The sequence below is a fragment of the Chenopodium album genome, chromosome 4 (genome assembly GCF_948465745.1).
Source record: "Chenopodium album chromosome 4, dcCheAlbu1.1, whole genome shotgun sequence".
NCBI classification, from domain to species: Eukaryota; Viridiplantae; Streptophyta; class Magnoliopsida; order Caryophyllales; family Amaranthaceae; genus Chenopodium; species Chenopodium album.
Genome location: NC_137837.1, coordinates 2345540 through 2360237, shown reverse-complemented (window position 1 = coordinate 2360237; position 14698 = coordinate 2345540). Strand labels below are relative to the sequence as shown.

The window sequence follows — 14698 nt, the reverse complement described above, 5'->3', positions numbered from 1 at the left end:
AGGTGTTCTTGACAAGGACTCACTCGATCTATAGAACGTTATGCACAATGAACGATTATTGACTAGATCGATTTGGGGGGTTACAAATTAGTATAGGGTAAAAAAAAAAAACTCCTTAAGATTGAACGATTTTGCTCATCTGCAAGAAGGGGGTTACCATTTCTCGTAGTGGAATGCTCCCTTAAAAACAATTTTCTCCTATGGCAATAAATGATGGCGACTTTGCAACTACTAACCCCAAATCTTTAAAGTCCACAGCAGGCCAAACTAATAATGGTGAAAGAGGTACATTCACATATCTAGTTCATCTGGAACTAAACTAACCAAACTGAACAAATAGGAAGTTAGGGAAAAAGTTTGGTAGAGCAGTAGTAGTCTCAGTACATAAAAACAACATTGAAACACTTACAGAATTAATCATAAAGATACTATGGTGTTTTTATTTGAGTCATAAAATACACCATATGAAAAATTTTAATATAAGGTTCACAAAATATAACCAAAAATAAATAAATAAATAACAGCATAATATGAAGAATAATAATTTATATCCATCAGAAAATAATGTTATTGTACAGGAGTCAAAATAGTGTTATCATAAGCAAGACAAAATGTAACACACAATAAAAGGTAAGTAATGTTTTCATACCATATACTATACTGTCTCCTGTGAAATGTGCAGTATTTTATTTTGGTCTGCCTGCAAAGAAAATCATTCATACCTTGCTATCTAATATTCCAATGGCAGAAGTTACAGAAGCAATAAACAATTAATTTAATATGATTATATATCAAACAGTTTCCTTGCATGCCAAGTTTCTAAACTTCAATGTACACACGAAGAAGAAATTGAAAAGACGCCAAACCAAGACTATTTTTTTGCGGATTAGAAAAGCTCATTCAAAATTGAAGAGATAATAAAATATAAGAATTAATAAGTAATTCCCCAATTGAAAACCCTATTCATTAATCAGAATAATCAGACCAATAAATAAAAATATAAAAATCAAGCTAATTATTGGGATACAAGAAGGTCGGATTAATTACTCACTACTAAGAAATATAGCAGTAGTAATTAATCACAACATTGATTAAAAATTTTGAATCTTTTGTAATTTCAACAACATTACAAAAGACTCAAAAGAAAATTTCATCAAATACTAAAGAGTATATATATAATTTTTTTTGTTCCTATTTTTTTTAAGGGTTGGGTTTTATTTAATTTTTTTTTTTTTTTTCTCAATTTATAGTGTTACCATAGCTTGAACCTCCAAGCAAACCACCACCACCCGAAGCACCATAGACATCAGAAGGATCGAGAAGCGGCGACGACGAAGATGCTCCACCATTTCTACCAGCACTACTACTAGCAGCACCACCACCACCCAAATGTAACTCGGATAGATTAGGAAATCCATCTCTTGGTTCAACCCCTTGATCATATAGAAAGCCCTTAAAAACATGTCCACCAATTTTCACCACTGCTTGGTATGCGAACTCATCTTCCCCGTCATCGACTGCGGTCACCCTTACGCATTTGAACACTGCTGGCGCCTTCACTTGCCCCGGCAATGAGTCCTTGAAGCTCGCATCTATCTCACCACATCAAACAAACAAACAAACAAACAAACCAATCAACACTTTGTTGTTTTATTGTGGTATAGATATATTTTCCAATATCTCATATCTCTAACAATCGTGTATATAATTGAAATAGGTATGTTTGTAGTCGTACAAATGTAATTAGTTACCTTGGTGGCTAGAGCTAGTCTCGAAGCTACGAGGCGGGGTGTTGGAGGTGGAAGTGTGGGAGGTTGTAGCTGTATTTTGAGAGGAAATAAGGCGAGGTTTTTTCGCGCCGGAGGTGGAGCCAGAAGATGCCCCGCCTCCTCCACCTCCTCCGCCTCCCACACTTCCACCGCCAGTTCCGTGGGTCCCTGCTGCTCCAGGGACTCCCATCATTTGCCGTTCTCTTCGTCTAGCAGCGGGGACCCACGTGCTCTTGACATGAGTAGAGCAATCAAAACCCCTACTCCTACAACAAGTCCTACACCTCCGATGGCTGCAGTCTTTCTTAGCTTGGTTTCCGCAATCCTGACAAGTGAGGGCCCCACTTCCGCCACCGCAACCCATTGCAGAAGAAGACGAATGGAGTAAATTCGGGCCAGTCGGGTCGAAATTAATACTCTTCTTCGGGTAATTCGGGCTTCCTCCTCCTCCTCCTCCCATTTGTTGTTGAGTTTGCCAGAGTTGGATTGCACCCGCTCTATGATTACGACTCATGAAAGAATCATTTCCATCCAATGTATTATTATTATTATTATTACTACCACCAGTCTCTCCAGCGCCGGCCACGTTAAGACACGGGCCGGCGTTGAAGAGGGGAATAACGCCGACTCCCACCCCAACTCCAAGAGCGGTAGCGGCGTTATTCCCACCATTCATCCCACCACCCCCATGATGGTGGTGGTGGTGGTGGTGATGATCCAGCATCAAGCTGGACTCGTGCTGCTGGAACGATGTAGCGGGAGCGACAACAAACATCCCCATCTCGGGAGAGATTCCGTACCGAGACGAAGCAGGCCATAAAGTGCCAGCAGCAGCAGCCGCAGACGCGGATGCTGCTGCAGGGCCAGCATTGAATCCTAAAGAAAGATCGTTACTCTTATCAGCTGCTGCGTTGCTTGCTGATGACGCCACCCAATCCGCAAACGCTCCTGAATCCGACGCTAATCTCCTTGTAGTAGCCACCACCGCTAATCTATCTTCAACACTTTCTCTTTATCTTATTATAACTATAATACTATCTGATTTCTCTTTATTTCCAATTCAAAACAAATTAACAAAATCAAAAAAAATGGGGTAAATTTGTTGTGAAAATAATTTAATAAAAAAAAAATGGAGGTTGTTATTTGTTGTAATAATCTTGGATGTTCTTCTTCTTCTTCTACAAAAACTGCAGAAGAGACAGAGAGAAAAAATGTGGCAGTTTTTAAAGCAGTAAGACAGTAGAGAGCAGAAGAAGATCAGTGTGAAAATAAACAGAAACAAAGGGTAATAACGACTTTTTTTTTTAATCTTTTTGATAGGAGTAGTAGAATTTTACTCTTCTTCTTCTGATTTCTGAACTTTCTCTCTCTTATAATATCTCATTATATTTGCTTCTAAATTCTATCAACAACTTTTATTTTTAGAAATTAATGTTTTTTTTAAAAAAAAAAAAAAGTGAAGGGGGTGAAAGTATTATTGTTGGTAATACTAGAAAGTGAAACTCCAATAATCAGAATTTATGGTAAAATGGAAAAAGTGACAAAGTGTATTGTGTGTTTTTTTTAGAGAGAGAAAGAGGGTTTTTTTTTAATTTTATTTAATTTTCGTTAGAGAGAGAAATACTATTTGTTGGGTAGCATTTGTAAGTTAGCTGGGTTCAAAAAGTCACATGACACCCTCTCTCTATATTTATCTATCTATTTAAAAATTAAAATAAAAAAAAAAAAAAAGAAATTCTCTCTCTAGATCTCTTTCACTCACTACTTGTACAAACTTCACTTTCTCTCTCTAGAATTTAGTTCTTCCCCTCCATCCATTGGTGGGTCCCCCTTTTGTGGGGGATTCATTTGGGCATGTGTGGTTTTCTTTTTATCCCCCTCAACTTGTGCAAACCCTTTACAACAAGTTTAATTTCTAACTTAATCAATTAATGGATTATTTGAGTTAAATTAGGTTTTTTGTTTGGTTCAACTTGTTTTGTTTAAATTTTTCTAAACCTCATTTATTTGAGTTAACTAAGCATTAACTTATAATAGCTAGGTTGAGACAAACTGATTTTTAATTAGTGTAGAGTAGTTTACAACGAAGTTAATGTTGTTATGAATATGTTACTTATACAAAGTGGTTTTTATTAAAATTTCACAAGTTATAATTTAAATTATGTATGGTCTGTCATTACTTACTTACAGATTAATTGAAGTTAAAGAAAATGGAGTAATGAATAGAAAAAAAGTTAATGATTGGAATATATACCCCTTTTGTAATTAGTTAAAAATGAGTAGTTAAAACTTTGCTATTTCAAATACCAATATGTAGTTAAAATACGTTCAATGTGACTAATAATTTTGTCTAAATTCAGCCAAAAAATAATTGATCTAAACTTATAAAATCCGAACTTATATGATATTTTTTTCACATGAAATTAATCAAAATAAGTTGAACAAAATTCGCTTGGGCCTAAGTCCACTTGCATAAGGATGTAATAAGATTAATATACTTTAGATCATATCGAATTAAAAACTTGGTAGATGAAAATGATGTGAATAAATTTCCGATGGTACCATAGTGGTACCGCCTATAATTCGAAAAAGAGAGCCAAAAATCCATATACTGATATACATAATTGTACTCAAAAAGCTAGGTGTGAAGTAGTATGAAAGGAGATAGTAGGGGTCACCCAATACAAAAACACTAAGGAAACTAAAAAGTCCATTAAATTCATGTTGATGTTCAAGTCTTTAAAGTCATTCTAAAAGAGAAGTTAAGCGTGTTAATTCAAAGTAGTCCCCTTTGTTATTCCTAAGCATGTTTTTGAAGTGACTTTATATAATTTCTCTTTTTTATTACCTTAATATCCCCCACCAATCTGATCTTTTGTAGTCATGTTTCTGGAAAATTCAGCTAGCAAATGAGAATAGATTCTGCTAAGATTAATGTCATACACTGTTTGTAATTTGTTGTTTTTGTGACATTCTCATTACATTGCATAGTTATATATACTGCCTTTCATGCTCAATATGTCCAATCATCATGCATTGTTTAAGCTCACATCCAATCCAATAATTCTACTGATACACTGATCAAATGAATAGGAGTTCTAATTATTTGATAGTTCGGAATAAAGTTTTACAGCGTTATTCACAATTGTTAAGTATCTCGGTTTTACAGTTTTTATGTATGGTAGTCTTAGGATCACATATTCGAATTATATATTACACTGTGAATACTGAGAACAGATCAAAACTCAGTATACTTAAACGACGTTCTAAGCTTAGAAAATCTTGTAACGTGAAGCTTAATCCTCCAAAAGATCCGATCATAACAAAAACACACCACAAGTCAAAGACAATTAGCTAGGTAGATAAACCTATACATCAATTACAAAACATTAATCAAGGGTCTATTAATTAATTAGATAGGACCTATAAATATACAATAGCCCTAGAATTTACACCAAAGTGACAAAATTTAGTAAAATTGATTGGAAATAATATTCCTCAATTAGCCACTAGCTCCAAAGATGTTGCACACCATAAGTGTACCAATAAGTGAACTTGAATTTCAAGTCCACCAACCATCAACCCTAGCATTTTACAAGGCAACAGCAGTCCACAAATTACCTTTTTTTTGGTCAATTACTAGCAATAATATTCTAACATCCGTAGTGATTTTATTAGCATAGCTTTCCACACCAAGTAAATATAAATTACAACTATATTCATACTCAACTGCCTCACATCAATTCAAATTTATAAACCAAGGGCGACTATATATACTATACGGAGTACTAAATTACTACCACACTTATTTAGAGGTGATAAAAACATTCAAGTCAGTTCGAATCTTAATAATTTTTAATACCTCATGTATGGCGTATTATTACCACTTAGACAATTTTCCATTTTGTTGTTTCTTTTATTCGCCTTGTAATTCTTTTTTACCCTCTTACAATTTTGAACTTGGATTTGACATTATTAATTTACTGACCTAGAGGTACGAAATGTGTATAATCTTTAGTTGAACTCAAGAAATTATAATTAGTTGAATATGACCTAGGTAGTATAAGCTTCATTCTGGCTGAGAGCTAGGCACTACTAGACCGACAAATGTACCAAATTTTTAACTGTAGTCTCTGTGAATATAAGATATAATTTCTCCATCATTATACCATCAAGGTAATCATTTTTTATCCAACTATGTATGACTTCCATCATTATCAAAAATTTATGCTTATGCCTAAAGTATCTGCTCTTCAACTGTACAAAATACAAGTTGCATCAAGCCATCAAGTAACGCGACCACCCTTTTATTTTAAGGTGCGCGCATATGATATGAGCGAGTACTCTCTTTGTTCCTTTTTTTAAAGTAACTCATTCTTACCTGTTTTAGAATTTTGATGAAGTAAAGTATTATTGTCTTAGGGCTTGTTTTGATATACTGAAGTGAACTGAATTGAACTAAATTGTTTATAAGAGAAGGAAATTAGGAAATGAACTAAACTGAACTTTAGTTCAAATTTATTTTGGTATAAATAAACATAAAAGAGAAGCTAAGTGTAAACATTAAAATGAGACAGATGAAATAATTATGCATGAGTACATCTATCCTTGTTACGTACTACGGTGTTTATTTTACATATTATATAGAAACAGAACTATAAAAATGGGAAATGAAGACGAAATTTGATCTCAAATCACTAGTTCCATCCGAAAACCCTGCTGTTAATACTCGTCGTTGTAATAATTGTTACAGTTACATAAATAGGAGGGATATGTTTTCCCTTTCTGTCCCCTCTTGCACATTTGTTGTTGTTATCAGTTGATCCTTAAGAGAGAATTGAAGGTTTGTCCAATAAATGCTTGGCAGAAGGAGTTTCTTGTGGATGGAAGGGGTAGAAGCATTATGGCTCAGAGTAACCACCACCCTTGTTATAGCAAACCTAGGCTGTCTTAGGTTACCATTTTTATACACATAAATTATACCCCCAAACATTTGCTCTAAATGTGACTTATCATGGTCACTACTTTTAATATCATTTGATGCAAAAATTCACCCTCTTTGTACCAATGTTATTATTATATCTATTAATGATCGATAATCTCAATCTTGTTTATACTATTCACTATAAACACCTTTAAAATCACTTTTTCATACGCAGTTGATTGAAGTTTTTTTTTGGTGTTCCACCCAGTTCCCCATTTGAGCTAATTCGAAGATCAGTTATAGGTGGTTAGGTTTCAGTCCCTGGTTAAAGTCTTTTTAAGACGTAGTGAAACAATAATTGTGGGTTAAAATCGGGAAAAAATGACTTTATAATGATTATGGAAACAAAAGATATGGAAGGATGATGATGATGATCCACACTGAATGAATCTTATCCGAATTTTCTTTAGGTTTATCATTATCATTTTCAAACCATACATACTCCAGCCAACATGTAAGAGATCATGAGAGAATTGAATTGGGATTTTGTTCTTTTTATTTGTCATGAAAAAGAAAGTAAAGTAAATAGTGAATGTATGTGTGATTGTGAAGCTGGATCCCCGTTTGGAGGGAAAGGAAAAAAAGAACACAGCAATCTGACACAATTGATTCAAAGAGAAAAATAATGAGGAGCTAACCTACCTTTAATTTGTAATCAAACAAACAATTTCCAGGGGGAGTCACATCAAATGTTAAGTCAACTTGTGAAACCCCAAAAACCAAAAATATCAACATTAACATACAAACATCATCTAAAGATGAGATTGAGTCGGGTCGGATTTGTAGCACATTGATCGAATATGTAAAATGACACATACATTAAGGCTTTGAGCACAAAATAGGCACAATAACAACTGCTTGCAAGGCCTAAATCCACCCCCCCCCCCCCCCCCCCTTTTTATGAGAAGCATGGCACGACATAATATAGCACAACAAAACAAGTTAGTTTAAGTAGAATTTCGATTTAAGCATATAGTACCAATACAACATGTAGTGAGTGGCACAACCATATGTAAGGCTTCTCAAGGCCTAGAATACACAAGTTTGACTCAACCCACAATTATCTTTATCTTGCATGATCTTAATTATAACCGCCTAATATAATCCGGTAGTCAACTAAACTACACTTGTACGTAATACCTAGTAAATGCAAAAACCTTAACTTAAACGGTAATACCATCTTTGTATTAGATATCTGTAACATGTTAGTCATTTAGCCTTACCCGTAACTCCATCAGTAAACCATAAAAGCTGACTTTGATTCTCCCCCACAAACATTTGTTCATCACCATTCAATATTGTGTCCCCGTTGACCATCACACAGTAGTAGTAGCAGTACTATCTCCTAGCAACTCCCCATTACCAAAGAGATCAGATAAAAAGTAAGCTAAGAATTCAGAAATTGTTTTCCCTTCATTATTTTTTTTTTCTTTATAAGAAAATAATTAAGAGAGATTCTCAAATTCTGAGTCCTTTAGCTTTCAGCTTTAACTTGATATCATATCATCTCCTTCCCTTGAGATCTGCGTTTTAATTGCTTTTGTTTTACCATAGCTTATAGCTTATAGCTTATAGCTGATAGTACTATACTACAGTAGTAGTTGTAAGAAATACGGAGTAGCTTATTCAGAATTCAGAAAACTGAATGTGCTTTGGGTTGAGTGCAGTTTCTTACATGCTACTACTAAGAGTAACATTGTAGTATAACATAGAGTAGTACATTTTTAGCATAAAAGCTGGTCCATTTATGAATTTGTTTCCTAAATACTTACGCAACTAATGTGGACAAAAACTCTATCGCATTCTTACTTAATTACACTCTCTTAACTCTCTTTTCGATCTTTTTGTACATTCGTAACTATAAACCGACTCTAGTTTGTTTCATTTAAGACGCGCACATAAGTAAGTTTGTGTACGGCTAGTTTTTTAAGATCTTGTTCCTTTAGATATAGGGTTTGTTCACACTTGTTAAATTGAGCTTAAATGAAATGAACTGAATTGAATAGAATTAAAATGAATATATATTATGAGATAAACAAATTAGGAGCTAAACTGAAATGGACTGATTGGAGCTGAACTGAACAGATCCTTTTTTAGACGAACAAAATATTGAAATATATACGGTGTAAAACTGAACTGGAAAGATTTGAGCTGAACTGCACTAAAATAAATTAAACTGTATTGATCTAAAAATAAGTCCAAAAGATTATGGCCTTCATTGACTAACTTTTGTACATCTTGTCAAAAAAAAAAAAAAAAAAAAAAAAAAAAAAAAAAACTTTTGTACATAGACGATATTTTACAGACCGACTCAGATTAAAAGGTACATTTTATTTATGTTCATTTATTTTAACCATCAAACATCGCTTAATGTAGGAACGACACAAAGTAATTAACTTATCGTGTCAACAAACTTCTTAAAAATTACAAAGTATCAATCTTGGTGTCCATGATATTTGAATGCCTTGAAATTAGGGTTTGTGTACAAATTTCATTCCATTCAAAATCATTTTGTTAGGAGTAGATTTAGTAGTGCTGATTACTAAATTAAACTCAGTATATTAACTTCATATTAAGTTTATACTCTGGTATGTTCCAAAATGTCTAATCCCCAAATGAATGAAATTGCTATGATGGATGTTGTGAATTTTTTCTCACGCACATTCACAAACCACAAAATTAAAATTACAATAATAAGGTGATTTATATAAATGTTGACGTAACACTTGTATTTTATGACATGACATTGGAATATATGCGCAATGAAAATCACTTAAGTATGACAGCCAATTTAGGTCCCCACTAATTAATCATGCTATGATTATCATTTCACCACTAAATATATGCATTAAGGTTTAAGGTTATCCAATAATCTTTATACTGATTTGTGACTAAAAAGAAAAAGTAGACACAGATATATTTGAGGGATTGAAATGATAGAAAATTGATGTAGACTTTACACATTTTTTTTATGTGATGAATGACACCTTAATACATTAGGTTTTTTTTTTTAATTGTTATTTTTAATTAGCAATATAAATTTTATGAATTGATTTCTCTTACTTGAATTTATTTTGATTTGAAATAAAATAACTGAAATTGAAACAAACGAATCCGATATAAGAAATAAAATATATTATTAATAAATATTACTACAAAGTATGAAGTATAATATTAATTAACAATCGGTGGATACTTTTGCCATAAATTCCAACTTAAAATTTCTATGAGTAGCTTATTTTTACTTGAATTAAACAAGCTATATACTTATATGATTGTATGACAATATTAGGGTTTATTAAGACTAGTTAAAACTTAAGATTACATTACTTTTCTAGAATAAGTTAATGAAGGTAGGAATAATACTAAGTAAAAACTAAATCGATTAAGCCAATGGGTATTATGAAGTACTTACCAAATTTACAATCGTTTACAACCATAAAAAGCTTTATCTTAGTCAAATTAAGACGACAACAGATTATTAAACCTTATTTGAACTTATTGCTCACTATCTTATACGGAGCACTTTGTATATACAATTGTATAGTACATAGTATATTGAATTTAGATAGCCGTTATCTAAGCTTATGTATTAGACTATCCATTTAGCTTAGTACGGTTAATTAGTGGGCAGATGATGGAAAGAAATATTCTCTCTTTTTCAAAGTACAAACACTCGCATGACACAAAATGGAAGGTAAATATAATTGTTTGTGGATTAATTTGTATGGAGACCCTCACCCTATTATAACCTACATACCTAACCTAGCCCTAACCCTAGCCCTAACCCTAGCTAGCTTGCTAAATTCGAGCTAATGGCTAGGGCACTATAGCTTATACAAAGTACAAGTACTTTAATTGTATTTTACTTGTATATTTGATGTAATGGTCACATTTGTATTAATTCTTTTGTATTCTTTTTTCATCAAAAATAGGGAACATAATTCTGACATAAATTATATGTATAAGTTAATTATTTAGCTTAAAGTATGCAAATTTTTATTCCCATATGGAGTATATGGTTTAATTACTATAGTGGAATTTTGTGTCACTATGACTTTCTGAGCTAGTTTAGGTTGACACTTACTAGCAAGCAACATTCGTTATTTGCTTGTTGATATTTGCTTAATTACTTGCTTTCTCTTTAACTTGGATCAATGATCAACTTATGGTAAAAAATTGATACATCAATCATAATATTACTAGCATTATTATCTCTAAATTAAATTAACTGTATAACGAACTTTGATTATTAATATCTTTAGTTATCTAATGGTAAAATTACATATCTAAAGTTAATTTTTTGTTGAAAATTACATTTTTAGATAAATCTAGAAAATCTTAATTATGGTAGAGATTGTTTATATATATGTATACGTTAGTAAAAAAAACAAAAAAAAAAAAACGATTAAATTAAGAAAATAAATAGTATATGAGTCGAATTGTTGTAATTAATTTAAAAGGAACAAAAATATAGTAGTGACATGTTAATGATGAAGTTAAGAACAGCTATCGAAAAATATAATAACACTCGTTCTGAATTCTTAATATTTGGCATAAACAACAATATCTTTGCACGTTGTTTAAATAAGTTAGCTTAACTTTTAGGGAGGAATTGAAATATCGAAAACAAAGGTAAAGATTCATATCTTTTGGAAAATATATAGATTACGCTCATCTTTTTTGTACTCCTTTTTAAGTTGGATGACTAGATCGAACATGAATGATCAGCAGCAAAGGGACCTAATCGATGTTGCCAACATTTTTTTTAATACTACGTATCATTCTATTTTACTAAAACAAAAACATGTTTAATTGTTTTGTACATTTGTAGTTATGGCTTATTCTGATACGTTTATTTTCAGTTCAGCTCCTAATTTCCTTCTCTTATAAAAAATTAATTTCAGATCACTTCAGCTGAATTCAGTCAATGAGAACAGACCCTTAGTAATAATCATATTAAAGGAGATTAGTAAGATAGAGTTTTAATTAGCTTAATTATCATCTAGTAATGTTCAATAATACGATCCATGTTACCGAAATACAATACATTAGTTAGGATAAGTAAACGCAATTGTATGTATATATCACATGCACTTTGTACGTATAATATACTCCCTAACATATGTAACTCTATTGAATTGATTGAAATTAAAGAAGAGAGCAAAGATGGATTAAGTAAACTATGTCTTATTAAAAAAAAATGATACACGTTCGATGAATGATGACTTAATTAGTTGACTTTTAATTTCATTAAATGTTGGTTTTTCTACATCTTTTATGTATTAAAGAAATTTACTTTAGTCTTTACTTCTTTACCAAAACTCCCTCTCTAATCTCTATCTCAATTATATATATATATATATATATATATATATATATATATATATATATATATATATATATATATATATAAACAGTAATACGGAGTAGTAATTTCTTGGATTTAGGTTAAGATGAGCATAAAAAATGGATCTACTTGCTAAAAGGGGACATACCACCATGTGGGGTACCAAAATATAAATACACTAAAATAAAATTACTGATGAATAATCAAGGTTAATATAAGTAGATCATTTTTCTAATTTTAATTGCAAAATTATTACAGAAAATTAAAGGGTTAAAAAAAAAAAAAAACAAGGTGGGACAGCAGTTACTGTAGGGCGGAATTGCGGACAGCACGCCCCCTCCGCAAAATATGGCTCGCTTTGTCTACAAATAATGGCCCCCTCTCTCCCCTTCCTCGCCTTCTTGAGCACCGTGTCCTTCTCAAGTGTTTTTTACTCCCTCCGTTTCATAATTATCGTAATATTAGAAAGGGACTTAAAATTTTAGGAAAACTTTAGACTGAGGCTAAAGGAGAATATAGAATAATGTTTCAAATTTGCAAATAAAAGTAGTCGAACGTAGTATAAAGTATAATTAATAACTAGGATATATTACCTCTATTGAGCACTAATTTAGATATAATTATATGAATAGAGGTGGCAAAAATTCAATAAGTGTTACAACTAGTCAATTCAAAATGAAATTAGTGGCTATCGGTTAAGAATTTCATCCTATTTATGAATTCAACGAATTGTTTAAACACTCAAAGCCGACACACCACGCTCATTTATTAGCGCTTAGGGTTAGTTGGACACGGCTTTATCTTTTAAAACTGAAAATAGCGCGATAAATGGTTAATACAAATTAAAGTAATATTGTATTAGAAATTTAGAATGACTTGTAATAACTTTAAGGCCAATTCGATCTTTATACTCCGTAACAATTTGAAATTAATTGTTAGATGATTAATTAAATTATCATATTGTAAGCAGAATGTTTTTGATAAATACTCGTAGCTTAATTAATAAAATGAATAGAACATGACCTATTAAAAATAGGATCTTGCTAACGAGCGTCCCGAGGCATTAGATAAGGATAAATTATATTGGTTGAAATGGTATTAAGTTAGGAATTCATGACAAAATCACGCGTCGTTCGGTGTAATTAATGTTAATTTTACTTTAATATTTGCACTTTAATTCTCTTATCTAACGTCCCGGAGGCGCTCATTAGCTTTTTCCTTAAAAATATAACATTTAAATAAATAAAAAGATGATTGAGTCACGTGCATGGATTATTTAGGTTGATGATAAGGTAAGATTTAAGAACCATTGCTTTGATTAATAAAATCACCGACCATGAAATAAATGTCTCATCCACGTCACATTAAATCAAACTTTTAATAATCTATTTTAAATTCTCACCCCTACAATTTGATGAACACTGTAATTATCATGATTATAAACCTAGCCATCCAAATCCATCTTCATTTCTTGCCTTACTTTTTTGAAACCATCTTAATGTGGGACCCACTTTGTCACCTTTTTAGTGGAGGTAATTACAGTAGTCATTATTATTAATTACTGTTTATTTCTTAATAATAAGTGGGCTTCTTCTTTTACTGTTGAGAAACAATTACTGTTTAAACAGTACATTATTATTATCAATAATAACACTCTTAATACTCTATCGATTAATTACTTTAACATAGTGTTTGTTACTGTAGCATTAGTAATAATTGTACAACTTAACACTGTATAATTATTAGTGTGCTGAAAATTACAAAATAGGAGGGGTAGTGTCAATGATTTCATATATGCCTAATCATTTGAAAAAGCAACAAATAAAGTTAATTAGTGTTAGATTATGATTTTGCACGTATGCTTCATTGCCTAACATGTCGCTTATTTACTTGCATAATTAGCTAGAATTAGGTTCTTTAGCATCTTTCCTAGTCCATTACTGCGGCAAATAAAAGTTGATCATATAAAGGACTGTTCTAATTTACTAAACTAAACTAAACATATTGAAACTGAACTGATTTGAATAAAGCTGAAATAAATATTTTATGAGAGAATGAATTGAACTGAACATAACTGATTGGACTTGAATTAAATCGAATTGAAATTAAGCTGAAGAGAATAGGCCCTAATTATTTGTCTACCTTATAACCTCGAGATCAAAAGGACAGATCCTCTCAATAATTACTAGTAATTGTGAGAATTGAAGAACCCAACTCAGTAGATAATTACAAGTGTACGCAATTGACCAATCATGAAAGGTCTAATAGTGATTATATTCAAAATCGTTATATAGCAAGCGATACAAAGTATGTATGTAGCGATATTATTCTTTACCAGCTTCTTTGAGCTAATTTTACTAGGGGTAATCCATTTTATGTGTTTAAGCATTATTACTCGGATAATAATAATACTCCACTAAGATTGATGTTCATTTCTTTCCATGTGAACTCATGAATATTTGTTGTTTTTAATTTGTGTCACATTATTATTTTACTTTGATGAAATAATAACACTGTTTTGAAGCATTACACTATAGAAAGCGCGCGAAATGATTTGTACTCATTAATTTTATTTTTAGTAACATGTACTATTTT

General features: G+C 31.7%; 1 protein-coding gene across 1 annotated transcript; it reads right to left on the bottom strand.

Moving 5' to 3' along the window:
* Positions 1-950: 950 nt before the first annotated feature.
* LOC145626293 (protein LATERAL ROOT PRIMORDIUM 1-like) lies at positions 951-3136 on the bottom strand. The gene is made up of 2 exons (XM_081678723.1): positions 1752-3136; positions 951-1592 (listed from the first exon to the last, which is right to left on the bottom strand). Exons 1-2 carry the CDS (start codon positions 2548-2550, stop codon positions 1240-1242), a joined length of 1152 nt encoding a protein of 383 aa, XP_081534849.1. The 5' UTR covers positions 2551-3136; the 3' UTR covers positions 951-1239.
* Between the last annotated feature and the right edge of the window lie 11562 nt (positions 3137-14698).

Bases quoted from the DNA above. Each gene is read 5' to 3' on its own strand.
- LOC145626293 (XM_081678723.1), bottom strand. From the start codon at position 2,550: ATGGGGATGTTTGTTGTCGCTCCCGCTACATCGTTCCAGCAGCACGAG. The intron at 1,593-1,751 runs GTAACTAATTAC...GTGGTGAGATAG, and splicing joins GACTAGCTCTAGCCACCAAG to ATGCGAGCTTCAAGGACTCA.